Source organism: Tursiops truncatus, chromosome 19 (genome assembly GCF_011762595.2).
Source record: "Tursiops truncatus isolate mTurTru1 chromosome 19, mTurTru1.mat.Y, whole genome shotgun sequence".
In the NCBI taxonomy this organism is placed as follows: Eukaryota; Metazoa; Chordata; class Mammalia; order Artiodactyla; family Delphinidae; genus Tursiops; species Tursiops truncatus.
The window spans coordinates 9,083,092-9,110,353 of record NC_047052.1 but is presented as its reverse complement, the minus strand read 5'-3'; the positions used below and the strand labels follow the sequence as shown (position 1 = coordinate 9,110,353).

General features: G+C 48.2%; 1 protein-coding gene across 3 annotated transcripts in view; it reads left to right on the top strand.

Annotated features, from left to right (window-relative positions):
* The window catches only part of WWOX (WW domain containing oxidoreductase), a 973,868-nt gene that overhangs the window by 768,578 nt on the left and 178,028 nt on the right, over nucleotides 1-27,262 (top strand). The window contains exon 8 of one of the 3 annotated variants that reach the window (XM_073796721.1): nucleotides 8,149-9,300. The exons of 1 other annotated variant lie outside the window; for it this stretch is intronic. In XM_073796721.1, coding sequence (XP_073652822.1) covers nucleotides 8,149-8,523 — 375 coding nt within the window. In that variant the 3' untranslated portion in view covers nucleotides 8,524-9,300. Of the gene's footprint in view, nucleotides 1-8,148; nucleotides 9,301-27,262 lie in introns of those variants that run through there. One more of the 3 variants, XM_019941674.3, reaches the window with a different exon arrangement.

Genomic DNA, 27,262 nt, shown 5'->3' with positions numbered 1-27,262 from the left:
TTTCGAAGCCCATGCCCAACGCTTGCTCTAAGTTTTTAGGAAGAAAGAAAGACAGAGGTATCTAGAAGCATGGTGGCCAGCCTTAGCTCTGTCTGTAACCCACCGTGGAGAAGGGTGCACGTGGGCAGGGCACAGAATGGGAAGTTGGGAAGAAAGCCCTCCTTATTTTTTGTATTTTTATTTTTATTTTATTTTTTTTGTCCTCAGCCATAATAAAGAGTGACTTCTTCATGACGCTACAATGCTGAATGACAATGCAAGTTCTTTGTAAATTACAGAACCCAAGTTAGGACTTGGAAGCTGATTCAAATGAGATTTTTTTTTTCTAACTGAGCGATAAATATGGCTGCTGCTGTCTTTAAAAAATAAAAGAAAGAAAGAAAGAAAGAGAGCAAAGCAAAGAAAATGATAAAGTTCCAACCTGGCTTGTTCCTGTGTGGTTTACGGGGACAGCACGATTGCACATACAGCCAGCGTTTGATTCTCGGGACTGCTAAAGTGTGAAGAACGGCACCGACATCGCCGTCTTCAATAAATCACTCTAAAAATGTTTATGAACCCTGCAATTTACTGCCTTTTAAATGCAAATTGAAAGGGGCACCACTGCAAGTGTAAAGGAGACCTGAGATGGCCTGAAGGAATTATAAAATGTTGCAATAGGTTTTGGAGACTGTGTGCTCTTAAACGGGACCATTTCCAAATGATTTTGCATTTATACGTCTCCGACAGTTGGGTTAATTTATTAACGAGATTGCTGCGAATTTGCAGGGAGGTGGAGGCTGGCGGCGCCTTAAACAGTGGTTTTGAGCAAATGACATTTTCATTTCACCGAAGGAAGGGGAAACTGGTGATGCAAAATCCAGATCCCCAAAGTTGTCTGGACAAAATGAGATGAGAACGTGGCTCCTTCAGGGGAAGCCTGCTCCTATATAGATTTCTTTTTCTTTTTTTAAGAATGCTGTCATCTTCCTTAAATAAACTCTCCATTTGGAAATTTGGAAGACTTGTGGATAGAGGCGGGAACCTTGAAAAGGGCAGACTTTAGCCATCCTATGGCGATGCCATAGGCCCATTTATAGCTGAATGCTTCCTAGAAAGCAGATCTCGCCTTATGGTTTGGGTACCATGTGGATGTGCTTCCTACCTTCTTAGAAAGCGCCAGGCAGAAAAAATGAAGCAGAAAGGGCACAACAGCGTTCCATTCCAAGTCCAGGCTCTCCTCTTCCGAGTCCTGTTACGTTACCCTGATTTTTGGTTACACTTGAGCCCGCGACTTCCCCACCTGTAAAACTGTTCGCTGAGTCTGCAGTGAGTTGATGCATACGTCAGGTGCTTAGCACGAGACCAGAGGGTCCCATGGGTTGGGATCCATAATTTTCAGCTCCGTTTTCCCTTTTTGTCTCTCCCCGCACCTGCCTATCCTCCCTAATGAACTTGGAAGAAGAGGAGATTAAGAGACAGCTGTCAGTTCACACCACTAAGGTGGATTAGAATTAAGATTGTGTTGATTCAGGGAGCTTCTTGTGTGTATCACATCCCCCAAATGTGGATCAGGCCCATAGGGACAGGTACAGTGAAAAGAAAGTAAACAGCCCATGAAAACAGTGTGCTCTGCAATTCTGCCGACTGTTCCCCGCCCGCACCCCACCTGCCTCGTGTGGAAAAACACCCCAAGTAGGCACTGTTTATAGAGCCACTGCTTGCAAAACATTCCCCCGGTCTGCAACATATGTGCCGTAAGTGCTGCAGAGCTGCGTGCTCGCTCGCTTCCCCCGCAAAAAGCATTTTGCTTGTTTTCAAACACCAGCATCTCACGCGGGTGGGAGGGCGAGGCGTGGGTCTGTTCCGCCTGGCAGCCCCTCGCTCAAATGTGCATCCCTGGCAAGTCCTGCCTACCGACAGCGCTGCCACGGAGCGGGCTGTCAGATTCTGAAGTCATTATGCCATCTGTTTCTCCAGTCTTCTGCTCTTCAGCACAGACATATGTTTGAGGGGTTTCTGTGGGTGGCAGGGGAGGGCGCTTTCTTCCCGGGGAAGAAGAGGAGGAGGTTGCCTATCCCCGCCCGTTTTTCCCAGAGACCCCAAACCGAACTGAAATGAAATTTTAAATGATTCCCAAGTGAGTCCTCCTAGCAAGAAGTTTTCTAGTATGGGATCATCTTCCGAAAACCATCCCGGTATCAGCTTGGGAGAAAATGTGCCTTTTGTGTCTGTAGATAACCTATCTGTGTGGCTTGGTTTTGTTTTCCTTCTTATCCTGGTAACCTTCAAGAGGATTTAAAAAAAAAAAAAAATAGGCTCACTATTATCTCTGTATATCCATATGGGCCCCAACTTCCCATTCCAGATTTTTATTTTATTTTTGCACTTTCATAGTCCTTAGTTCTTTCTGCATTTCGCCTAAAGAATAGCGTGTGTATGCAGTGGGGCCTGTACAATTGACTCGGGATTACTGATCACACACTAAGGCTAATGTATGGGAGATTTGTACACGTATTTATGTCTTTCCATCCCATCCCATCCCTCCTAGACCCTTTTCTATCTTTTATTCCCCTAGAAAGAAATATTCAGGCTGGCTTGAGGGAGGATACCAATTGTGAGGTCAACCAGGCATGGGGTGGAAACTGGAATAGATTTTCTATGCGGGTTTCACGCTGCCTTCCTGGAAAATTCTGAATTTTTTGCAACCTAATGTTTAGCGTACAAAATTCTTTAAGAGAAATTGGCACCATGTGAGTCGAACGGGGACATTTTCCTCTCGTGCTTGTGCCCCCCCCCCCCCCAATGTGTGGACATGCACGTCAATCTCCCCTTCCCGTCCCAAGTGCTGGCAACCTCTCTGCCTTCTGCGTGGGACTCTGAGCTTCTCATGTGAAGGATCGGTGGGTTTTATGCTTTGTCCTCAGGCCCAGCACAGAGCCCACTGCCTGCATGAAGGTGCTGCACGCGTGTTCGTGGAGTGGACTTGGGGAAGCTCGTGATTTTCAAGACTTTTTTGATGAGGGATTGAGACAAATATATAGAAACAGAGATGGTTACGCACGGTGGTTAACCCCGGAGTCACTTTGAGTTCAAATCTTGGCTCTACTACATATGATCTGGGAGCTATTAAGATGGGTTAATTTAGTTAAGCCTCAGTTTCTTAGTATGTACAATGGGTATCATCATAATACCTCCTCCTTCCAGAATTTGTGGTAAGAATTAGATGATTTGATGGGGCAGGAAAGTGCCTAGCACAGTGCTCAGAATAAATGAAAGGCCCTCCCAGATGTTAATCGTCATTAACAAATGTTTGTCAACCTCTACCTTGAAACGTAGGGACAAGTCTTGCTTCTGTTGAAGGGCCCCTTGAAGGCGCCAATGTGACCTCAGGGTGTATCTCTGAAATTCTCTCCCGTTACCATCTCTGAAATCTGTGCACGTCTCAAAGGCCCCCTGAGGCAGGCAGCAGTGATGTTTCGTCCTTGCCTCTGCATAAAGAAACATCCAAAGTGCCAGCGATGAAACCTACGCAGTAGGTGTCCACAGCGTGGAAGGAAATCCCAGAGATGATGCTGGAACCTTCTAGGAAACAAATGGTTGTTGGGTGGAGGGGCAAGCGGGTGTAGCAACATTCTGGAAGTGGGAAGCAGAAGTAGGTTTGCTCAGCATAATTGTAGAGCCAGCTTGAAAGCCCAGCACCAGTGGTTTTCATGTTTTTTCAATGGATTCTTCTAAGAAAGGCTGCATCACCCTTGCTTTTCATGGTACAGATGACAGCGTATGGAGGAACATGGGCATCAGTGATTCAGAGCTAAAATGTTTTTAAGGGGAGAGAGATTCTTACTTACTGTGAAGAAGTTTGAGGAATGCCTTATTGTTTTCCTTGCTTTTATTTTTATTATAGGCGGAAGAGTTACCTATGACAAAAATAGAGGTCTAATTAACTCTCAAGGAGTTCTTTAAAAATAAGTATAAAATAAAAATTCTAAGTAATAAGAAAGTATTGTGCCGTATTTTAATTGGCATACTTATTTTTTTAGTGCAAGATAAATAATGCCATCAATTGTGTTAGATTCAGTACAGCACAGCATCTTATCCCCTGATAGAAATGTTTAAAAGATTTCTTCGTGCTTTGGGGATGAAGACCAGACTCCTTCCTGTAGCCTATCACGCCCTGCAGGGTTTGGCCCTGCTCACCTCTCCAGCCTCAGTTAGCCCCAGCTCCCTACACCCCCATTACTCTGTTTCCCAGCTGCATCCATGCCATCAACACCTACTTCACAAAGCTCCGCCTCTGCCTGGAATATTCTTCCTCCTTTTCGCTCTTTAGATCCCATCTGTGGTCGACAGAATAATGGCTCCAAAGATGTCCACATCTGAACCCCTACACAGGTGGATATGTGAGGTCACGTAGCAAACGGGGAATTAAGGTTGCAGATGCAATTAAAATGGCAGATCTGCAGACCTTAAAATTGGAAGAGTATCCTGGATGATCCAGGTGGGCCCACAGTAATCACAGGTTTCCTTAAATGGGGAAAAGGGAGGCTGAAGAGTGACGACCAGAGAGATGGCAGAGTGAAAAATGCTCAGCCTGATGTTGGCATCTTTGAAGACGGGGGTTGGGGGGGGTGGCCATGAGCCAAGGAATACGGGCGGCCTCTGGAAGCAGGAAAAGACAGTGAGACAGATTCTCCCCTAGAGCCTCCAGAAAGGAACAGAGCCCTGCCGACACCTTGATTTTAGCCCAGTGAGACCCATTTTTAGACTTCTGAGCTCCGGAACTGTAAGAAAATAAGCCACTAAGTTTCGGGTAATTTGTTACAGCAGCTGAAGGGAACTCATACATCCTCTGAAAGCTTCTTCCTTGAGGAGTTTTTCTCCAGGCCCACCAAGGGCTCTCAGAGCACCCAGCACCTCTCCTCCACTGCCCTGTCACCATTTGTCATTGTGCGGTTTTTTGTGTGATGATTTAATTAATGCCCATCTCCCCCGTCCACCTGTCACCCCGGTAAGGGCAGGCGTTGTTTGTGGTTCACTGTTATTCCTGAAGCTCAGGACCCACCACTGCCCTGGGGCTCAAGAGGAGCTCGGTGTCTGTGGAATGAATGAATGAATGAATGTGTGAAGGAGTCAGTGAATACATGAGCACATTGATTAATTCATCCACAGGAGAAAGAAGGACAAAGCGCGATCAACTTTAATTAAACATATATCCTACATCCAGTGCCAGCCAGGGAGCAGCAATTTCGTTTGTTGAACACACATCTGAACAAGGAGTGAAGCTGAGGTCCCCAGCCCAGTCTGCTTAGACACAGGCTGGCAGCTCTGCCTCTTCTCCCATGACAAAGGCCTTTCCCGGCCACACACAAATCCAGCCCACAATCAGCTGCGCTCCTCCCCCACCCCTACCCCCATCTCAGCGGGGGAGTCAGGCTGAATAACTTCTTTAAGGGATGCTGTTGAGTTTCTTCTGGTGGAGTGAAGGATTTGTAGCAAAACCCAGCATGTAACTTGAGTGTTCTGTGAAGCCAGATACCGGTGCCAAGCTAAATTTGCGTGTGCAGCTTCTGTTTAAAGCAATTATATAGTGCGTAATACCCAGTAGAGAAATTAAGTCCAAGTACATTCTGCCCATAGAGATTATCCTCTCAGTTGGGTTTATTTTAAGCAAGTTTCGCTCCTTATACATTAAGGTGCATGCGATAAATCACTTATGTAATAAACTACACTATATTACGTGGGGAAAAAAAAAAAAAAAGAGCCGAGGGCAGGGGGAGAGACTTCAGATGGAGCCAGACTTCAGGCGCAGGAAAGGAGGGGAGAGGGAGGAAGTGTAGCGGGAGGCGAGGCCGTGCAGCAGGAGGTTGGAAATGGTACAAACGGCAGCCTCTCTGCGGCGAAGCTCAGGACGCTGCTGTAGAGAGTTGCTTATGTAATCACTGCAGCGCTGTCGCTCCAGAAAGAGTTACAGGGTTTGCGTTTCTGGAGCAGCCCCTTGGCCTGTCTTAATTCCTAGCAGTCCACAGTGAGGCTGGAGGGGAGAACACAAGAGATGCGAGCCTTTATTAAAGATGAGAAAACGGGGGACGGTGTGATCAGGGGTCTCGGGGAGCCACATACGCAGGCGATCGGGGTGGGTTGTCATGGTGAATAACAATCATAATAATCTAGGAACGAATATAGGACACCCAGTAAAATTTGAATCTCAGATGAACAGTGAATGACTTTAGTGTAAGTCTATCCCATGGGATATTTGGGACGTACTCTGCCAACACATTATTCATTGTTGATCTGGGTTTCAGGCATCGTCGAGCGTCTTGTATTTTTACTTGCTAGATCTGAGAACTCCTGTCATAGCAGAAGTAACAATGACCATTTTTATTAGATCCATTCTTTTGAGCTCTCACTTTGTTAAGGGCTTCACAGACGCTATCTCATTTCAACTTCACAAGCAAACTGGGAGGGAGGCACTGTGTTTATTCCCATTTCACGGAGGAGTAAACTGAGGTCTATAAAGGTTCACCCACATGCCCAGTCTCTCTCCAGCTGTAAAGGGAGGATCCAGGTTTCACACCAAGGCCCACCTGGCTCCAGAAATGCGTGCTCATGGTCAGTAACTTCTCCAACCTCTTCTAGAGGCTGATTTGAAAAATAACTCCGTGAGGAAACATTTCAAGGGAGACTGTCCGTTCTCCTTAGTGCAGAAACGCATTCGAGCTCAAAAATCCATGCTGTTGAGGAAAGAAGAATGATAGCGCTCAGGAAATCATTTAAAAACTTCCCGGCACACACCCCTGGCTTGCCACAGTGTGTGCGCCGCGGGGTCTTGAAACACATGTCGGGAGCAGAACAATCGAGACCACACTCTTTCCCACCGAAGAACCTCCTTCCAGAACCCTCCTCAGTGGAGAGCAAAGAGAAACCGCCTCAGTTTACGTGTTTGTCATTTTCTAACCTTGAGAGCTCTATAAAGCCAAGTGCTCAGTAAGAATCAGACGTGGGTAAGCTGCCTGTAGTTTATGATTTAATGCAGCATAGTGTAAAAATAGGCAATGAAACCGAAAGGCAATCAAACTCTATTGTCACAAGGAACGTGATCTAGCATCTGCTGCGAGCCCACTCTGTGCCAGGAAGTTCGCATGTATGTTTCATTTCATCGTGCTCTTATCAGCTTGGGGCCTCTTTCATTGATCTATCGCTAAGAAAAAAAATCGCTGAGAAACAAAGTACCCCACAATCTGCTGGCTTGAAACAGTGACTGTTTTATCAGATCTCGTGATTTTCTGCGTCAGGACTTTGGATAGGGCTCAGCTGGTTGGATCTCCTGTTCCACACAGCGGCGGATATGGGGTCGCGTAGTGGTGTTCAGTCCGCGAGAGGCTGGTCTAGAGGGTCTAAGATGGCTTTTCCCCCAGGTCCAGTGCCTTGCTGGGCTAGCAGGAAGGGTGCGCTCAGCTGGGCTCCAGCACGGCGGTCTCAGCCTGGTTGCGTCCCCGTAAGGCAGGTGTTCAGCAACATAGCAGAAGCTACGTGGCTTTTCTCACCCGCCCCGGATGTCACAGGGCATCACTCCCACTGTACACCACTGGGGGAAGCAGTCCCGAAACCATTGGATTCAAAGGGAAGGCCGTGGGCTGGAAGGAATATGGAGGAATCTGGGGCAGATTTGAGAGCTGTCATGGGGCCTTTGCTCTTTGTTCTTCCCTTTGTCAAGAAAGTTATTCCCCTGTAGCCCTGCGTGGCTGAGTCCTCTGCACCCTCTAGGTGCCTGTCGCCTGTCGCCTCCTCTTAGAGCTTGTCCATGCTACAGCGCTACCCGTCCTCACCGCGCCGCAGTCTCCTGTATGATTGTTTGCGCATCACCAACCATGCTCTGCCGTCATCTTTATTGTCCTTCTACCTGCAGCAGGTGATTCCTCGAGCTGGGGGCCCCGGTTTCGTTCGACTTGCTCATTGCTGTTTCCCAGTGCAACACACAGAGCCGCGTCCGGCACATAGATGACTCTCCGTGTAGAACTGTCGAGTGAATAAGAGTGCCGGGCAATACCAGATGGTGGCCCAGTATTACGGACGCCACCTCCCCCAGGGAGAATTCCTGGGATAACAGGGAATCCACTCATACCTGCCCAGCAGACTTGAATCATTCTCATTTTCTGCTGCCCCCAGGAGTGCAGGAGAAGAGCTGAAAAGTACACGGGGACAGAAAAAGCTGCGATCAGAGGCAGACCCTGTCAGCGGTGGCCCACCGGCCAGGCTCTGCTGGTTCCCATTACAGGCATGGTGGGCAGAGGACTCCATGTGACAGTGAGCATGCGTCAGCATCCCGATCCCTCTGGATGCCCTGCGCTCGGACGTCCCTCTTCCCTCTGCAACATCCTTTTGAAGCCCGTATGTTCCGTCTGCCCCAGCTTCTGTTCATACTGGTGCAAAGTGAGGGCTGCTTGGATTTGGGGAGTTTCACAGGAAGGTATTAAACGTGTTTGGAAAAGACTTGAAAGTCCAGCTGTGTGTGTTTTAGTTTTATATTTAGCCTTAAATTAGAGACTCCGCATACCTCAGGTCATAAAGAGGCACAGCAGGGACTTACGTTTTCCTTCAGTTTGCTGGGGGCGCGCACCTAGGTGAGATTTGATTATTTGCAAATTTGTTTTTTTTTGGTTGTTTAAGTCCACAGCTTATTTCTGGCCTTCGTGCTTTTAGAGGTCTCCTCTTATGTTTCAGAAAGAAGTTATTGCTGTTGTTTTCACTTGAATTTAAGAAAAGTGAGGTGGCTCGTGGAGAGGAGGAGGGGACAGCATAAACTTGGACCTTTCGGCACCAGACCCTGTGCCGGGCACACGCGCACAGCTAACCCTCAACTACCCTCTGAGGAAGGAAACTGAGTCTTGGCTAAGGAAGCTAAGAAGCTTCCTGCTTTCCTCTGAGTTCACTCTTTGCTCTGAGCACCACCTTGTTCTCTGCCTGTGGACCTGAGGCTTCTTTTTTTTTTTGGCGGTACGCAGGCCTCTCACTGTTGTGGCCTCTCCCGTTGCGGAGCACAGGCTCCGGACGCGCAGGCTCAGCGGCCATGGCTCACGGGCCCAGCCGCTCCACGGCATGTGGGATCTTCCCGGACCGGGGCACGAACCCGTGTCCCCTGCATCGGCAGGCGGACTCTCACCCACTGCGCCACCAGGGAAGCTCGACCTTTGGCTTCTTGATGCCACTCCCTCCCTCCCCAGCTAAGGTCCCCAAGAGCCTGTCTCAGAACCAAGTTCACGGCTGCTTGCTGACCCGTGGGAGGAGAAGGAACACACTATTCCCCAGTATCGTTTACTACCCAAGCTAAGGCCAGAGCCACAGGAGCAAGGTCACCTGTGGCCACAGATGATGGCCTGATATATGAGTTCCCCTGCGGTGCTGTAACGAAGTACCACATAGTTACGTGCCTTAGAACGACAGAAAGGCATCGCCTCACGGCTCTGGAGCCTAGAAGTTCCAAATCAAGGTGTGGGCGGGGCCCTGCTCTCTCTGAAAATTCTGGGGGAGAATTCTTCCCTGCTCCTTTCTAGCTTCTGGTGTTTCTGGGCAACCCTTGACCTTTACTGGCGCATAGACGATTCACTCCAAATATTTGTGGGGCACTGTGTTCGTTTTCTATTGCTGCCGTAACAAATTATCACAAACTTAGGATCTCAGACAACCCAGGTTTATGATCTTACAGTTCTGTATATGGCAAAAGTCTGTAACACGAGCCTCCCTGGGCTAAGATCAAGGTGTGTTCAAGGCTGTACTCTTTCTGGAGGCTCTGGGGGAGCATCTGTTCTCTTGCCCTTCTCACCTCCTAGAGAGAGGCCTCCCACTTGGCTCTGGGCCCCCTTTTGTCCATCTTCAAAGCCAGTAACATCAGGCCGAGCCCTTCTCACACTGACATCCTTCTGGCTGGCTGTTCGGAGTCCCTTTTCTACTTTTAAGGACCTCTGTGATTACATCGGGTCCACTGGATGGATAATCCAGGATAATCTTCCTATTTTGATGTCAGCTGATTAGAAACGGTATCTGCATCTGTAACATTAATTTCCCTTCGCCACGTGACCTAATATATCTACAGGTCGTAGGGATTAGGGTGGAGACGTCTTTGGGGGCCACTCTTCTGCCTTCCAGAGGTGCCTTGTCACCTGCCAGGCTCTGTGCTCAGCAAAGAGGACACAACAGTAAATGATACAGACAAGGCCATGTGCTCACAAAACTTACCTACTAGTGAGAGCAAAGGGCAATGGAGAAATCAACAAGCACATTCCAGGAAGTGTCCAGCGTGTGCGTGAAATTAACAAGGCAGTGTAATGGAGAATAGTAATGGGGGGGACTTCCATCAATAGAATAATCAGGGAAAGCATCCCGAGGAAGCCGAAAGCCTGAAAAAGGGCCATCATGTCAACTGGGGAAAGGTGTTCCACACGGAAGGAACAGCAAACAGGGCGGCCCTGAGGCCTTCAGAATAACCACTGGCTGCTTTCCATAGGCTGTACTGGAGAAGGTGAGCCAGGATGGTGGTTAGTAGCTGCTGCAGTGATTCAGGGGAGAGGTGACACAGGCTTTATAGGGCGGGCTGCATCACAGCACCCAAGGGTATCCCTGTGCTAATCCCCAGGTTGCAGGAATGTTACCTTCCATGGCAAAAGGGGATTTGTGAATGAGTCAGTTAAGGATCTTGAGATGAGGCGCGATGGGCAGGGGTGGGGGGTTGTGCAAATGTAATCGTAGGGGTCCTTGTAATGGAAGCCGAGGAAGATTTGACTGCAGAATTAGGAAACGTGATGATGGAACCAAAAGCTTGCAGTGATTGAGGGAAGGAGCCGTGAGCCCAGGAATACGGGTGGCCTCTATAAACGGGAAAAGGCAAGGGAACTGATTCTCCCCGGGAACCTCTAGAAGGACCTGGCCCTGCCCACACCTTGACTTTAGCCCAGCGAACCTGATTTCAGCCTCCTGGCCTCCAGAACTCGAAGAGGGTAGCTCTGTGGTTTTCTCCAACCACCAAGCCAGTGTAATCTGTGACAGCAGCAGGAGGAAACTAATGCATCTTGCTAAGGGTATGCCCTTGGAGGGAGAGGAGGGACCCAATTCAAGAGATCTTTAGGATTCAGTATTGACAGGACTTGGTCCCGTTGGGAGCGGATCTGAGGTCCCTAACTTGGGTGACTGAGTGGAGGATGGTGTTGTTACCTGAGATAAGGAGGCGAAGCACAGGGAGGAAGGAGAGTTGAGTTTGGGGTGTGTTGAGATTGAGCCTGAGGGCTGATGCCCAGCGGTTCCCTGGAGATGGGGTTCTGGCGCTCAGTGAATGTGGGCTGAAGATCCAGCCTCAAGCCTGGGGCCTGAAACACTTTAAGCACTGAATGAATGAATGAATGAATGAGCGAATGACTGAGCAAATGAATGAATATACGATTCATATCCATGTGGGAATCCTTTGAAATGGTGACACCATCCAATCAGGTAAGATTGCTCCAGTGCCTAGTATTTCTGTTAACCTTTCTGTCTAAAAATACATCCCATGAAACCCTGCCGTACTTAAAGGAAACTTCATTTTGGCCTTATTCTCCCTCAGTGCCCCTGTAGTTTTATCCTTTGGAGAACACCCTTTACAATCCCACCTCTCCATCATTGGGATGCTGCCTTTAAATGCCGGCAGTTTCTGGGCCAGGCAATGGTAAGAGAAGTTAAGTGTGATCACCACCATGTCTTAACCTTAGCCTATAGGCCAAGCATTTCAAAATTATTTGTCTCCTTAAGCCTCACTGCAGAGCTAATCAAAAGAGAGATGACCCTGGGTGGCACTAGTATCAGGTGAGAAAACAGACACGGTCCCATAACTTGCCCAGTACCCGTAGATGCCCAGTGACTGAGCCAGGATGGAACTGAGAGGTCTTTCCAGGCTACAAAAGCTATTTAATATGTATCATTGTACTACTAGCAATAGAGACAGTAAATCACGATAGAAACTGCCCTTTATTCATCCCGCAAAGTTACCGAGCACTCTGCATGCAGGTTATTCCTCCTGACAACCTCAGGAGTGGTTACTTTCATTGCATTTCCTCTCTGTTGCTGCATAACTAATTCCTGCAAACTCGGGAGCTTCCACCCTGTATAGACCATCTCAGCAGGTCCGAAGCGCAGGCCCAGCCCAGCTGTGTCTTCTGCTCAGGGTCTCAGGAGGCTGAAATCCGTGTTTTCCAGGGCTGGGGTCTTTTCAGAGGCTGTGCTTGTTGCCGGGGGTCATTTCCTTGGGCCAAGGTCCCCATTTCTTTGCTGGCTGTTTGAGCACTGCTCTCACCCCTAGGGGCTGTTCTCAGGTCCTTGCCATGTGGCCCCGTCCATTGATGCTGTCACAGCGTGACTGTTTTCTCCTCGGAGGCCACAGGAGCATCTTAATCTGTCTCTTCAGGGAGGGCTCAGTCTCTTCAGGGCTCACCTGATTAGGTCAGGCCCACCCAGGATCCTCTCCCTTTGGGTGAACGTCAAGCTTACTGCTTCGGGACCTTAATCCCATGTGCAAAGTCCGTCCACCTCTGTTGGATAGCGTAATTCCAGTCACGGGAGCTAGCTATCCCATCCTATTCCTAGGTCCTATCCACACTGGAGAGAATTGCAAGGGTGTGTATTGTAGGGGGTGGAGATCTGAGGGATCATCTTGGAACCCTGCCTCTCACAGTCTGTGGAATTCCCATGTCGCTGATGTTGAAAGTGAGACTCAGAGGCATAATACAATTTGCCCAAGGCCACTCAAGGACAGCTCGGATGCAGGACCAGATTCATCACGCTTCCAACGCCAGGCTGTAACCCCCCCATCCCCCTCCCCCTCCCTCATCCCCCAGCCTTCACCCGAAGGCACCGACCTTGCCATTTGCTGCCTCTGGAGGAGTGCAGATCACCGCACCCGCCCCAGGCTTTGTCCTCCAGCCTCTCGGGCTTCCACCTGCATCCGGCGACCAGAAGGGAACTGAACAAGTGCCAGTGCCTTTAAACGGAGCCACACTGGCATAATGAGCAGCACGTGGACAGAGGGGACAGCTAAAAATGTCCCCGACCTTCTAAAAAAGGGACAACTTGGCCAGGTATCGAGTCAGCTCTGTGACATTAATGCAGTTATCCTGATTCAGGATCAGACGTATTCACCGTTAAACGTCGTTTAACTTGATTGCCAACAAGTCTTGTATTATTTAGAGGAATCGGTGGAGCTGGCCGAGGGACGAGGTTGATGTCAGCAGCCACCTTGCTCTTCCAGACTTAAGAAGTGATCACTGTAGCTGCTCAGAAGGCCTGCTGACCACGTGGACTCTCTGGAGCTGTTCGATGAAAGATGTGAATGCCCGCGCACTTGAGCGTTATAAACGTTTGGAGCTCTCTAGCCTCCAAGTTTGTCCTGTTCTTTGCAGGTGACTGGGGGCTTCTGGAATCTGGCTGGCTGGGGCTGCTGCTCTAGGGGGCTGAGGTGCTTCCACTCAGGCACCGGATATGCACTGATCTCTAACTGGGAGCCAAGAACTGGGCCAGGGGCGGGAGAGTGAGTGAGGAGGAAAGAAGGAAACACGGGGCCCGGCTTCGGGGAGCTTTCGCTATAGACACCAATCAGATCTTCATACAAAGAAATGTGATATCGCAGCCCAGGTCCGCGCTGTAGAGCAGAGATCCACGTGAGACTGTACCTGACAGGGAAGCGTGGACCTCGTCTGGGAAGGTTGTTGGATAAAGTGAGGCCTGAGCTGACTGAGATTTGTCATTACTCAGGTTATGAGAGGAATTGAATCACTTGTCGATTAACATGCGACCTTGGGCAAGTCATTGAGCCTCTCTGAACCTCAGTGTCCTGTTCAGAAGAAAATGGAGTAGAAGAATAACGGGTCTTGAGCCCAAGGAATGTTATGCGAGCTGCTGACCCAGCCCCCTGTTCTTGTTTCGGTCTTTAAATCTCTCTGACGATTGCTCTCTTCCTTGCTCATGCCTAGATTTTTTTTTTTTTTAAGGAGTCCATCCGTGAGGCAAGTGTCTGTTTATGAGTCTGGCTTTTCACTGTGGAGCTTCAGCAAAGGTTTTCAGAGCATCTGCTGGGTGCCAGGCGGGAGTGTGGAGCTGGGGATTCAGAGATGAACGGAATGTCCAAGACATCGGAGAGCAGCGTGTACCCAGAGGGGCGTGCCCATGCCCAAGGGGACAGACTCAGAGAGGGAGCTGGGCGGGCGCAGGCTTGACCCTGAGCCCACAGGACTGCATTTGAGATTCGGGTGAAAGGGGAGGGCCGTGAGTGACGGGGTTGTGGAAGGCAGTTTCCAGGCCCTGGGGATCCCCCCCAAGAGAACAAGGTAGGTTCAAGCCCCCGCCTTGCCAGCGTGGGGCAGAGAAACAGACATTTAATAAATACGAAAGAGTAGATGAGAAATGGTGAGTGTTTGAAGGGAGGTAATCCAGAAGGGGGAGAGGGTGGATTGGAGCGGGCAAGGTTTTAGGGAGGTCAGGGAGAAGGCCAGCAGCTGGGCGATGGCTGGAAGGAGGTGAGGAAGCCAACCCTGCAGGTGATGGCGGGGAGGATTCCTGGCAAGGAGGACGGAGGGACGGGGGCCACCAAGGCCCTCGCAGGGAGCACGCCTGAGACACTGGAGGGACAGTCCGGCAGCTGGTGTGACGGGAGCTGGGGGGAATGGAGCAGGGAGTGGGCAGGCCTGCACTGTGTAGGGCCTCTGGGCCTGGCAGGGGCTTTGACCTTCTACTTGGAGGGAAATGGGAAGGCACGGGAGGTTCCCGAGTGGAGGAGTCACAGGATGGGCTCGTGATGGACACTGCTTCTACCCATCGCCGTATTTCCCTCTGCATAAGCACGTACGAAATACGTCTTCAAATATTTTTTAGGTTTTTCTGTTGTTCAGGATATATATCTCTATATATGTGATGATATAGCTTTATATCTGATAGTATGTGATTATATATGCATGTACGTCTACACACACATACCCACTTTTCTTTGAACCATTTAAAAGTTACACACATCTTAACAGCTCACCCCGAAGTTCCTCGGCAGGCACCTTCTAAGGCTAAGGACATTCTCCTGCATAATCGTCTCACGTCCACAATGCCATTATCACACCCGCGAACATTGACGGTATTCCAATAGTATTATCTCACGTGCTGTCTCTACTCAAATCTCCCCAATTGTTCTTTAGAGCTCTGGTTGCTGTTTGATCCGTCATCCAGCTGAGGATCGCATTGCGTTTGGTTTTCATGTCCTTTTAGTCTCCCTTAACCTGGACCTGTCTCTTTGCTGTTGTTTTGTCCTCGTGACCTTGGCGTTTCTGAAGCGTTCAGGGGACCCTCTGGCTACAGTGCCACTGTAGCCAAGGCTGGCAGCAGGGATGCGGTCAGGAGTCCTCGGCAGTGCTCTCGGCCAGCACTGTCCAGTGGACCTTTCTGCAGGGGTAGGTGTCTTCTTTCTCTGCACTGTCCAATGCAGCATCTGCTCGCCGCTCCGGAGGACTTGGCACGCGGCTGGTGCGACCGAGCCTCTGAATTCAAATTGTACTTCACTGTAATCAATTTCAAGAGCCCCATGGGACTAGTGGCCACTGTCCTGGGGCCACGCAGCTCCAAGCTGAGAGTTGGTTGCGGTTAGTCAGGGATTGTGGGAATGAGTGGAGGGGTGGGGGGACTGGAAGTCCAGACAGAAGGAACAGTATATGCAGAGGACTAGAGGTTCCACACGGCAGGAAGTAAAGCTGCAGTTTTCCTTCCCCGGTGGCCAGCAGGCAGGTGTTCCGCTCAGGGTCCTCTTTTCCTCCAGGTCACATCCCCTCCCAGCATGGGCAGACCGGGCACCTCTTTGTAAGCCTGGCTGAAGGAAGGCGTAAAAAAAGTACCACCATCCAGCAGGAACTTGGTGGCTTTCCATCCATGCCCTGTCAGCTGTCCATCTCCACCCCATCCTCTTCTCCTGGCCCTGCCTTCAGGGGACTCTGCATCTGGCCTGCAGGGATAAGCCCCCCTCTGTGTCCTCCTGTAGGACGGGCAGGAGGGTCCGATGAGCAGTTGTGCCCTTCTGGGGAGTAGGGAGTGAGGCACTGATGTATCCAACCCCAGAGATCTGCTCCCACCTCTATCTTGTCCCTCCTCAGTTCTGATCACTCTTTTTATCTTCCCTGGAGTTGTCTTTTTTTTCCCCCCTTCCTATTTTTCTCTGAGTTTTTCTGGAGTAAAATGCAAGTTTTCCGTCAAGTAACGCAAAGCTCCGTCATCAGTCACAAGCTCGTCCGATACACGTACATGTTGACGACGAGAGATATTGCTTGTTATTTTGCTTCCCACCCGGGCACACCGCTCTCCGCCAACTCGCCAAGGGTTAAATCTTGCACCGCCCAGGTCTGGGTCTCTCCCGAGCTGGCTTTTGCATCATGTGGATACGTTAATCCGCCCAAGTTGACTTGGAGAACCAATCTGAAATCAGATGGGCGCTCCCGGAAGCAAAGCCATTGCAGGTTCATTTGTTACTTTTATTATCTCATTTCTTCTTATTTTTCTAGCCAGATTGCCTACTCCACGGGAAAGGTGGGGGTCCCCTTTATCCTTCCCTTTCGTTCTCATGCTGCCTCCCTCCCAGGTGTTTATAATCACATGTTTTTTATGTGGTTTCTGGGTCCAGTGACGTGAGCGCCAGAAACACCTCCTCCCCAAAGAGGAGAAGAGGATGCTGCGCGATCTGGAAGGATTTTTTCCTCTGCTCCTTTTGTCAGCTGGCATGCGATATGCTTCCCAGGCAGTAATTTACAGACTGTCAATTTCTGAGAGCCGCTGGGAAGCTGAGCGATCGCCTGCATTTCCTCACTTCGGCTCGAGTTGGGTCTTGGAGCTGGCAGAGAGCAAGGTCTCTTTCTGGGAATGCTTGGTCCCATTAAAGGAAGGCCCTGGCTTTTGTCAACTTTGAAAGGTGGTCATGGGAGGGGTTGTTATGACACATCGGGCTGCAAACGCTATGCGAGAGTCATGCTTTATACCAAAAGATACTTTCCTGGGGAGGATTCTGCTAGCCGTCAGGCACTGACTGACACGTTATTAATGTTTTCCTGTTTTCTGTGGTCCGTGAACGGAAAAATACTTTGGAGCCTTTAAATTTTCTCAAGATGTCTGCGTTTTCTTGGATCATCCCTCAGTTTTCCACGATTTGAAAAATGTCGGTGTTGCTCCCTGGGCTTCAGGGAATCCGGAAGTCGCTGCAAATCTTTCTAAGGTTTGCAGTCACACGGATGTTTTCACCTGGAGCATCCCCGACTTGGTGAAAGCAATCCAATTCCTGGCTGAATTCCTCTGACCTCCGCTTTCAAAGGAGACGTTACTGTCCTAATCCTAGAGATGGAGAAACTGAGGCACAGAAATTGTCACTGTCCCACGTGTACACAGCCAGAAAGTGGGTTCCAATCCAGATTTGTCTGCTTCCAAGGCCCCCAATTATACTTTTATTCCTCTCCGTTTCCTACTTTTGTTCAACATAGATTTATCCAGTTCTCTTTCACAAGTCCTTATTTTGTGCCAACTGTTCTAACAAGCATTTATTTAGGGAATAACCGTGGCTGCACCCAGGGGGAGGTTGTAACGCTCCGTGAGAAGCAGGAGAATGATGGCTGCACCAGACAAAGGCACCTTCGAGGGATCAAAGACAGAAAGGCAGAAAACTGATGACTAAGTGTCACCTGAAAGGAGCTTCCTCTTTCACCTACTGTCATCCTGAGCCTCTGTCCCCCCAAATTTGTTGTATAAGAGGCCATTGGACCCTTCTGTCCATCTGCGATCTGCTGTTGGATTGTTACAGCGTGGAGTACTTTTCCTGGGTCTCTACTGTGTTCTGGATGTAGTCTTGGGTCTTGGAGAGAGAACAGGAATGAACCACATAAGGTACCTGATTTCACGGGCTTGTAGCTAAGGAGGAAAAGCAGGACTTTGAAGTCAGACAAACTTTCACCTCAAAATTCCAGTTTTCCCATTTTTCCAATTGCGTGATCGTTAGTAAGCTATTCGATTTCCCTTGAACTTCCTTTTCCCTTCTTTGTACAAGAGTAGCAATGTTCTCCTTTCAAGTTGCCCTGGGGAGTCAAGAGTTAACCTGAGTGTCGGCTGCATAGTAGGTCCTCGGTAAACATGAACTTCTTTATTTATTTTCCTTCCAGTGAGCGGCGACTTTTCCTAGAGGAAAGCCACAACAGATGGGAAGGGAAGACCAGGACGAGGCCTGGCTCAGCTCCCAGGTTGCTGGTTGGGTTTTGGTACTGTCATCTGCAGCAAGAGCTAGAAACACAGCCCACCACGAGATTTTTCTCTGCGTCTTCCCCAGTTCCAAGCTGCCTTTTAAATCTTCTGATTAAGCTAACCATTATATCAAAAGGCCCGGAATGTTTGAGAAAGAAAGGCTGTGGCAGCGGGGGCTGAAGGTGTCTGTACGACCACCTACCCCAGCGGGGTGTAATGGAGTATTAGGGATTCTGTCTTCCCCTTGTGATTGAAACTGCTGTTCAGCTCCCCTCCCCACTCCCACTTGGGAGAAGCAGAGGTGCTGTCTCAGTCAGGAGGTTGGTTATTGTTCCCTGAATCCTCTTCCCGTCTCACGTTCACTTTCTTTCCCATGAGCAAGAAATTCCTGTGTCTGATCTTACGTTCTTCCCAAGACTCCAGGCCCACCTTGGCCCACCCATTCATTCTTAGATGATGACCTCACCTACTTTTCCAAAGGAGACTCAGGTCACGTGACCCGGAATTTCAGTCGAGTCTGCACTTCCTGTCTTTGTACCTTTTCTCATCCTCGTTATTTTATCTTTTCCAAAATTGGCTCTTCCACTCCTGAGCTTGATTTTGTTACCGTGGCCCTTCTTTAGGGCCATGCTCATCGGTTAATTCCCTTTCCTCACGTTTGATGTTCCCATTTATCTGCTCCCGCCTCTCCACCCATACTCATCCCCCATCGCGAGTAGCTGAAGGTGTCCTCGTTCGACCCATGTGTCTTCTGGCACAGTGGGCCTGTCACCTGCCCTTTGAGGTTTGCCGTGACCAAAGCAGCTACCCTCAGTACTCTGAAAGGGGATCCAGTGGGTTGTGTCTTTCTTCTAAAGTGGCACTTTTTCTCAGAAACATGGAGTTTGGATGCCCTTAGTTCCAAAGCTTATTAGAAAGAATAATGTAGACACTGACATTAACCACAGGCTGGGCTGATAGTTTGCCTCTAGGCTGTCTAGCTAGTTAGCTATCCATCCATCCCGTGCCTGGTCCACAAACCCTGGAGGTGGCCTAGGGGAAGAATCAGACAAGTGTTTCCGTAAAGAGCCAGGTAGTAAATATTTCAGGTTTGCCAGGCCATATGGTCTTTGCTGAAACTGTTTAACTCTGCCCTGGTAGGACAAAAAGAGCCACGCATAAATTAGTGGGTAAAATTGTATTCCAATAAAACTTTATTTACGGACACTGAAATTTGAATTTCATGTGTCATGGAATTATATTCTTCTTCTGATTTTTTTTGTTTGTTGATTTGTTTTGGTAAAAACCATTCTGTAAAAGCCTCTTGAGTCTTTTGTTATTATTGCCTGTTTTGATTTGTCTATTTCCTTCCTCCCCCGTTTGCTTAGCAAATCACAGTTGGGCTGTAATAAACAGGCTGGTGAGCTGGATTTGGCCGGTGGGCCATCGTTTGCTAAAACCTAGCCTAGAGGGTTAATAGCAAAGAGATCATAAATTATATGGAAAAATAAAAACCAGGTAAAATAAAGTAAAATGCATATTTAGGCTGCAGGATTCAAAAATGTTGTGTTTGGACTAAAGACTTGGCTCTGAGTTTCCTGGTAGTCAAAGCAAAAAGGGAAGCAAAATCCATTACATACTTTCCTGGCCATTAGGACAAAAAGATGTCAGTTCCTCATGGGAGGCAGAGGTACCATAGCCTTCAAGAGTCTTCTGGATTAAACATGGTAAAGAAATTTGATTTCATTGTCCATCATTGAGCTCCCACTTACTTTGCCCTCACCAAGGCTAGTCTCAGAATGTTTGCTCTACTACGTAAAACCAATAATCAGCCATTTTCTGGTCATTGTAATGGTGTAAATTATATCTGACGGCTGTTAATTAAATACCTAGTCATGCTCTGGAGCCAAAGCCAAATAGTGCTCCGTAAACATTATGATTTGTCAGTAATCAATGTGATTTGTATAATTTGTGAGTGATCAGATACTTTATCCAAAAGCAGATTATTGACTTCCATGCCTGTCTTGGTAGAAATTGCCACTTGGTCTGTGTCTACACAGACCCAAGAGGAGACGAGATTTGACAACAGTCTGATGAATTGAATCAGTGGTTTGGGGGAGTGGGCTGTCTGTATTGATCCAATTAAATAGATAATTGTCAGAATTGAGGTCATGTCTATAAGACGCCACCATTTCAAAGCCAAAGAGATTGTTTCAAATATATGATGCTCACCCAGTCCATGTGGGCTGCCTTCTCCACATGAAGTCAACCAGCAAGTGATTGATTCTGCAGAGCTATAAACTGGGGTCTTTCCTATTTTCAGCAAACGGTTATGTGCTAGATACAGTGCTTTGAAGTTTTTCGTTCCCCATAGACCCAAGGGTGGTATATGATTCATTATGCAAATCAGGGGGATGGAAATATCCCAATCAAAAGTTGGAACGACACAAGACGCAAAAGAGTCCCTTTTAGGGGGAGAAAAGCAAAGCAGGAAAGAAGACAAGCTGGTATCCTCCATATCTGTGAGCTCAGGAAACAGCCCATGTGTGTATTGGGTAAGCAAGGGAGACTGCTCTCTAAGGGTGCGATTGTATTGCGAGCACACCGGGGGGCTGACTCTAGCTCTTGGTTAGCGGTCAGGTGGAAAGAGAAAAGAGAAGGGTGGAAGACTTGACTTTCATGTCTGCGTCAGATTCAAAACCCAGACCCACCGCTAACCAGCTGGTGGTTTTAAGCAAATTAGGCAACCTCTCTGATCCACAATGGTCTCATATGTCTACCAAGGGTAAATACACTTAATTCGTAGGGTACTTCTGTCTACACCAAGCGTACAGTCAAGGCTGGTTAGCCTTCCACTTGTCTCCTGACCCCCACCGACGAGAGGAACTAGTCACTCACATTTGTCATCGGAGACATGGCGATAGGCCTGCCTTTCTTATCTCATCTGCACTGTGTATACACCGTTGGTATTCACGAGACAACTGATGAACACCTGCCCCTTGCTAACTGCATCACCACGAGCGAGAAAATTTCTGTGTGTCTCAGTTCCTTCATCTATAAAATGGGGATGATAACAGTACCCACCAGCGGGTAGTTAAGGAGGATTAAATGCATCAGTAATACAAGCACAGCATTAAAAGACAGGCCAGGCACGTAGAAAGTGATCCACCCATATTGGCTATTGTTATCATCCCTTTTATTAGCAAATCATTATTCAAGTTTGCTGGGTGGAAAAAGGGAGATGGCCAAGGGACATTCCAGGCAAATGAGGCAATAAAATCAAGACACTAAAGAGGGGAAAGTACTGCGAGTCATGTAAAGCTACACGCAGGTATAAGGAAAGAGTGTTGCATCTTCCCACGCATCCTATGGCTTCTTCTTTGTGCCCGCCATCTTGGAATCTCGGAACATAGGTGGCCACTTGGAGGTGTGATGCGTTTCATTCTCCCGCAAAAGTATAAAAAGCTGGCTGCCTGCTGTTCATAGACTTTTTTTTTTTGAAGTGAAAGAATATGTTGATGGGCTTAGCTTGACAGGGAGCTAAGGGGATCCTTGGCATCGAAGGGTGAGTCGCTAAATAGGTCACCCCAAGTTGTTCAACACCGACAGAAGACCAAGGGGATGCAGAAGCTTCAGAAACTGTTCTCAGGGACGGCAGAACGTGGTTTTTTTAGTCCCGTTCAAAGCTGTATCTCTCATGCTAGTCCAGTGCTTGGCACGTAGAAAGCTTTTGTTGTATACAGGCAGACCTCATTTTATTGTACTTGGTTTTATTGCGCTTGGCATATGCTGAATTTTTTACAAATTGAAGGTTTGTGGCAACCAGGCATTGTCAGATGATGGTTAGCATTTTTTAGCAAGAAAGTATTTTTTTTTAATTCAGGTATGTACATTGTCTTTTTAGATATAATGCTACTGCACACTTAATAGACTACAGTATAGTGTCAACGTAATTTTTTATACGCACTAGGAAACCAAAACATTCGTGTGACCTGCGTGATTGGGATATTTGCTTGATTGCAGTGGTCTGGAATTGTACCTGCAATGTCTCAGAGTTATGCCTGTATTTGCTGAATGAATGAATGAATGAACGAGTGAATGATACGTCTATAAAAATAATGAAAAGCCATCCTACAGATCTGTGCACAGCAGAAGAGTTTTTAGGCACGTTGCTTTCCTTTAATCAACACTCCTGGAGTATTTAAGCACCACGTGGCACCAGGGAGGTGGATGCAGGATGCAAAGCTGAGAGAGACTCGGTCCCTGCTCTGGACCTCACACTTCATTCAGGGATCTTCACCATTTTTCGTGCCACGGAACTTTTGGGCACCTAGTGGAACTTATAAGCCCCTTTTCAGAATAACGTTTTTAAATGCATAAAATAAATTGCACAGGATCACAAAGGAAACGAATTGTATTGAAATACAGTCATCCAAATATTAAAACATGAGCTCTAGTAATAAATGTTCTAACTAACCCATTAAATAACATTGCTAGTGGTGAAAATAGCATAATTTCTATTGTGATGAGCTCATAGATGCTTCTCATTTTATTTTGTTGCTTAAATGAAGGAAACGGAAGTTTCGGTTCGGGGTAAGTGAAAATAGAGATGTAATATTTTGGCACAGTGCACCCTCTCTCTCTCTAGAATTGTACCCACGGGCACTCAGGTTAAAGACCCTGCTCTAGTTTGTGTTTGTTCCTTATAATAAAGTAGTAGGAAGGAATCGGGAGCAGATGCCAGTACAGAGGGGCATGAGGAGATATCCTGGAGCCAGGATCACCTGGGGACAAGACTAGGATGGGCATTACGGGAGTCCTCTGAGAGCCCACCCATCCGTGTGTGCGAAGCTCTCCCTGCAGGCACATAGTAAGTGCTTGACAAATTTCAGCGATTGTTATTGACGGGCTTTGACACATGAATAGGAGCGCGAGAGGCAAAGAAAAAGAGAGTTAGGGTGGCAGGTACTCTCCAGACAGAGGGAACTCTGAGTGCAGAGGCCAGGGAGCACCGATCGTTCTGCTTTTGCTGGAGAACGAAGCAGGAGAGGAGGGAGAGAGGGGACGGAGCTCTAGGTGGGCATCAGCTCCCGGTGGGCTTGGGTGGCAAGTGCCTGGGACACGTGGGCAGCTGTGGAAAGTTGCTCCGATGCCTGTGAGGGGGCCGATGAGGGGGCGGGAGAACCTTCTGGCAATCTGCCCCACAGCGCCCCGGTCGGTATCAAGCCTGTTGGCTTCTCTGTAATTCCTTGGACATGCCCCAGTAGCTAGTAAATAAAGCTGTCTACTTTAAATTTCGTCCCAGCGCCCTCTTACAGCCTCTCCTCCTAGGAGCTGAGTCCCATTATATTCCGAAAGCATATGTTCCCGACGATTGTTCATTCTCTTTCCAATAATATCTTTGCAGGACACAGAGGGTTGGGGAAGGGAACAGACTTGCAGGATGTCAGTCCCAGTTTTAATTACAAGTGTTCGCGGCCATGGCATTCATGTAATTGGGGGGCTGATTTATGCCAAATAATAAGCACTGATGTGAGAGGCTGCAGCCCAAGAGGGAAGGGAGGCCGAGTGGAGGCAGCGGCCCCCCACCCCAAGCCCGGAACTGGGGCGGCACACGTCAGGGGCATTTTCTCAGAAGCATCCGGGGGTTTGTTGGAAAAGACAGCCAAAGGGCTCGCTCTGGAGACGGAGTCCCTGCTCTGTGCTTTCTAGCTTTGTAACCGTATGGCAAAATGCTTTCCTTCTCTGCGTGTAAATGTCCTCGTCTGAAAAATAATCTGGTGAGACTACTGCCTATGGCGTAGGGGTTTTGGAGGATCCAGTAAGATAATGTAAGCAAAGAGTCTAGCACTGGGCCCGGTATACAGCAAGCACTCAGTGCTGTCAGCTTATTGAAAGAGTCATAATAACGCATAGAATAACCGCAGTAATCACAGCCGCCACAGTCATGGTCAACTGTGCATTCACTTTAAGGAGAGGGAATGTGTGTGACCCGGGGGCTTTTCATCAGATAGATGGCATGCACTTGACCTAATGGAAAGCTTGAAAGCAGTTGGGTAGGAGCACCACCGTCCATCTTCTTGAAGTCTCTCGAGCAGTGTAACGCAAGAATGACTGTTCTCTCTTTGCATTTATGCATGGCATTTCTCTGTTGGATTCGGAATGCTTTATAGAGCCTTGATCAGCTTCTCGTACCGTCTTGGTATAAACTCTGGGAGAAATGAGACACGTGCAAGATTCCCTGGCATACTTGATGCAGGGGTGCCCTGGAGTTACAGAGGCCAAAAGAGGTGGGGGACTGAGAGTGGAATGCTCTTCCCAAAGTGCTCAGGTTGCCTTTACCTCGTTGCTGGCCAGGAGACTAGACACTTAGAGCAGGGCCTCCTGCAAGGTCCCCAAAGTCCCGTGACCTTCTGCACAGGCAGAAAGGTGTGTATTCAAAAGGCATGATACATGTGGATGAACCTAGAAAATACGACGCCAAGTGTAAGAAGCCAGACACAAGCTTGTGTGATTCCATGTATGTGAAATGCCCAGAAAGGGCAGATCCAGAGACAGAAAGAAGATTAGGGGTTGTCAGGGCTTGGGGTGGGGGGAGAGGAATAGGGAGTAACTGTTGATAGATACGGGTTTCTTTGGGGGGGGGGTGACAGGAACCTGGATAAACACTAATTTACCCCGTAATCCAACTAGACAGTTGTTTGTGACATTGCGTGACCGAAAAGTAGCATCTGCCCCAAAGATACTGTTTTTAAAAGTAAAGTGTTACAAATGGAGTTTAGTGTTAACCAGAACTTTATGAATAAGTAATGAAGTCTCATTTTCTGTTATTATAGCCATTGTTTAAAAATGCATGTCTGCCAGGACATTGTAATGATTTTGTATTACTTAGGAAACTTTTATCATTCCTCCCTTTTAATTTTTTTTCATAATTACTTCTTCATTAAGGCTTCTCTCCTCCAGTGCATACGTGGACCTTCTAAAAAGCCAGCTGACAGGTATAGTTGTCAAATTTTTCTGAATTGCCCCCGAGACTACCCAGCAGTTCTAATACTTTTCACGTCGCTTCTTCCCCAAAGCGCTCACCAGGCTGCCCTTTGATGTTCATGGGCAATCCCGTTAGCTGTGATGGCTTAAGGTTCCTGCACAAACTCTGCCACAGAGGAGCTGACTGTGGGCTGAGCATGTGCCCAGGCAGTAGGACACAGCAGCTCACAAAGAAGGGCCGTCTCTACCTGTCCGCTGTTAGGTTTGGCTTCTCCAAAGATCACGTACCCCATCCCGGTACAACACTTCCTTGGCTTGGAAGGATCGTGCACTTGGGTCCTTAAACCTTGGACTAGCAGCCTTGCACCAGCCTCTTTTGTGATCAGGACATGTGTCATCTAGTACCGTGACAGGTGGATGTAAGTGCAGATTCTAATCTTCTGAAGAATCTAGCAGGAAAGTATATGAACACGAGGGTTTCTTTAACATGTGAAGGGCCACTCACAAGTTATACAGGTTTTGTCGTCCCCTTGCGGGGTGTTTAGGGCTTGGGGAATAGTCCCAGCTAGATTTGCCATCTCTGGAAGGCCCACGTGTGGGGTGTTGAGTGGAGGGAGGTGGGTGTCTCCCTGGGGGACAGTGTTTGGTTCTGACCAGCACACCAAGTGGCTGCCCCCATCCTGGCTCTGCTGTTCTTGTGTTACTGAATGACCGATGCACAGCGAGGTCAAACAAACGGAAATGTCGGAGTTCGGAGCAGAGAAAGGTTTATTGCAGGGCCACTCAAGGTGGCTCGTGCCTAGAAAACCCTGAACTCCTTGAAGGGTTTCAGCAAAGCACTTTTTTAAAAAAAAATAGATGTATTTATTTATCTTTATTTATGTATTTATGATTTTTGGCTGCACTGGGTCTTTGTTGCTGTGTGAGGGCTTTCTCTAGTTGCAACGAGCAGGGGCTACTCTTTGTTGCAGTGCACGGGCTTCTCATTGTGGTGGCTTCTCTTGTTGCAGAGCACGGGCTCTAGGCACGTGGGCTTCAGTAGTTGCAGCATGCAGGCTCAGTAGTTGTGGCTCACGGGCTCTAGAGTGTGGGCTCAGTAGTTGTGGCGCACGGGCTTAGTTGCTCCGCGGCATGCGGGATCTTCCCAGGCCAGGGCTCGAACCTGTGTCCCCTGCACTGGCGGGCGGATTCTTAACCACTGCACCACCAGGGAAGCCCTCAGCAAAGCACTTTTAAAGGCAAGGTGAGGGAGGGGCGTAGTTAGTTGTTGTAAACTTCTTGGTGTTGGAATCCTTTGTTTTTGCATCTGTCCACGTAGGTCATGTCACGATGTTCCTGTAAACCTCCAAGACCAATGTTATTCTCTGTTCTGCAACTTTTTATCTCTAGATGAATGGACTCTTTTTATTTTTTTTTAAGAATCTTTTTATTTATTTTTTTGATGTGGACCATTTTTAAAGTCTTTATTGAATTTGTTACAATATTGTTCCTGTTTTATGATTTGTTTTTGCGGGGAGGCATGTGGGATCTTAGCTCCCCTACCAGGGATCGAACCCGCACCCCCTTCATTGGAAGGCGAAGCCTTACCTACTGGACCACCAGGGAAATCCCATGAACGGACTCTTAAAGGTCAGAGCCCTGAGAATAGGCCATCCTGTATATTGCAGGCTATAGGCAACATTCTTTTACAAAGAGTACAGAGCCAGCATGACTAAGCATAGGCAACAAAGCACAATGGTTAAAGGAAAAGAAACAGATCTAACATGAAGTCAGATTTGTTCTTCCCTATAACGCTTGTACTGTCCATCGCAGCCTCTAGGCCCTTTTGCTCCAGGCCTTCCCGAGTTGGTCCACCTGTTAAAGGTATTAGACATTTACAAGAGGGCTGAAGAAAGTGACTCTTTCCATTTCCGTGAGGTCCACGTCCCAGTGATTCTCAAGACCTTGAGATACGTCAGCCATCAAAGTCCAGAGAGAAGGAAAAATTACCGACGCTACATATTTGAGTCCCAAACTCAATTTAACTGGACACAGATGAGACTTTGACTTT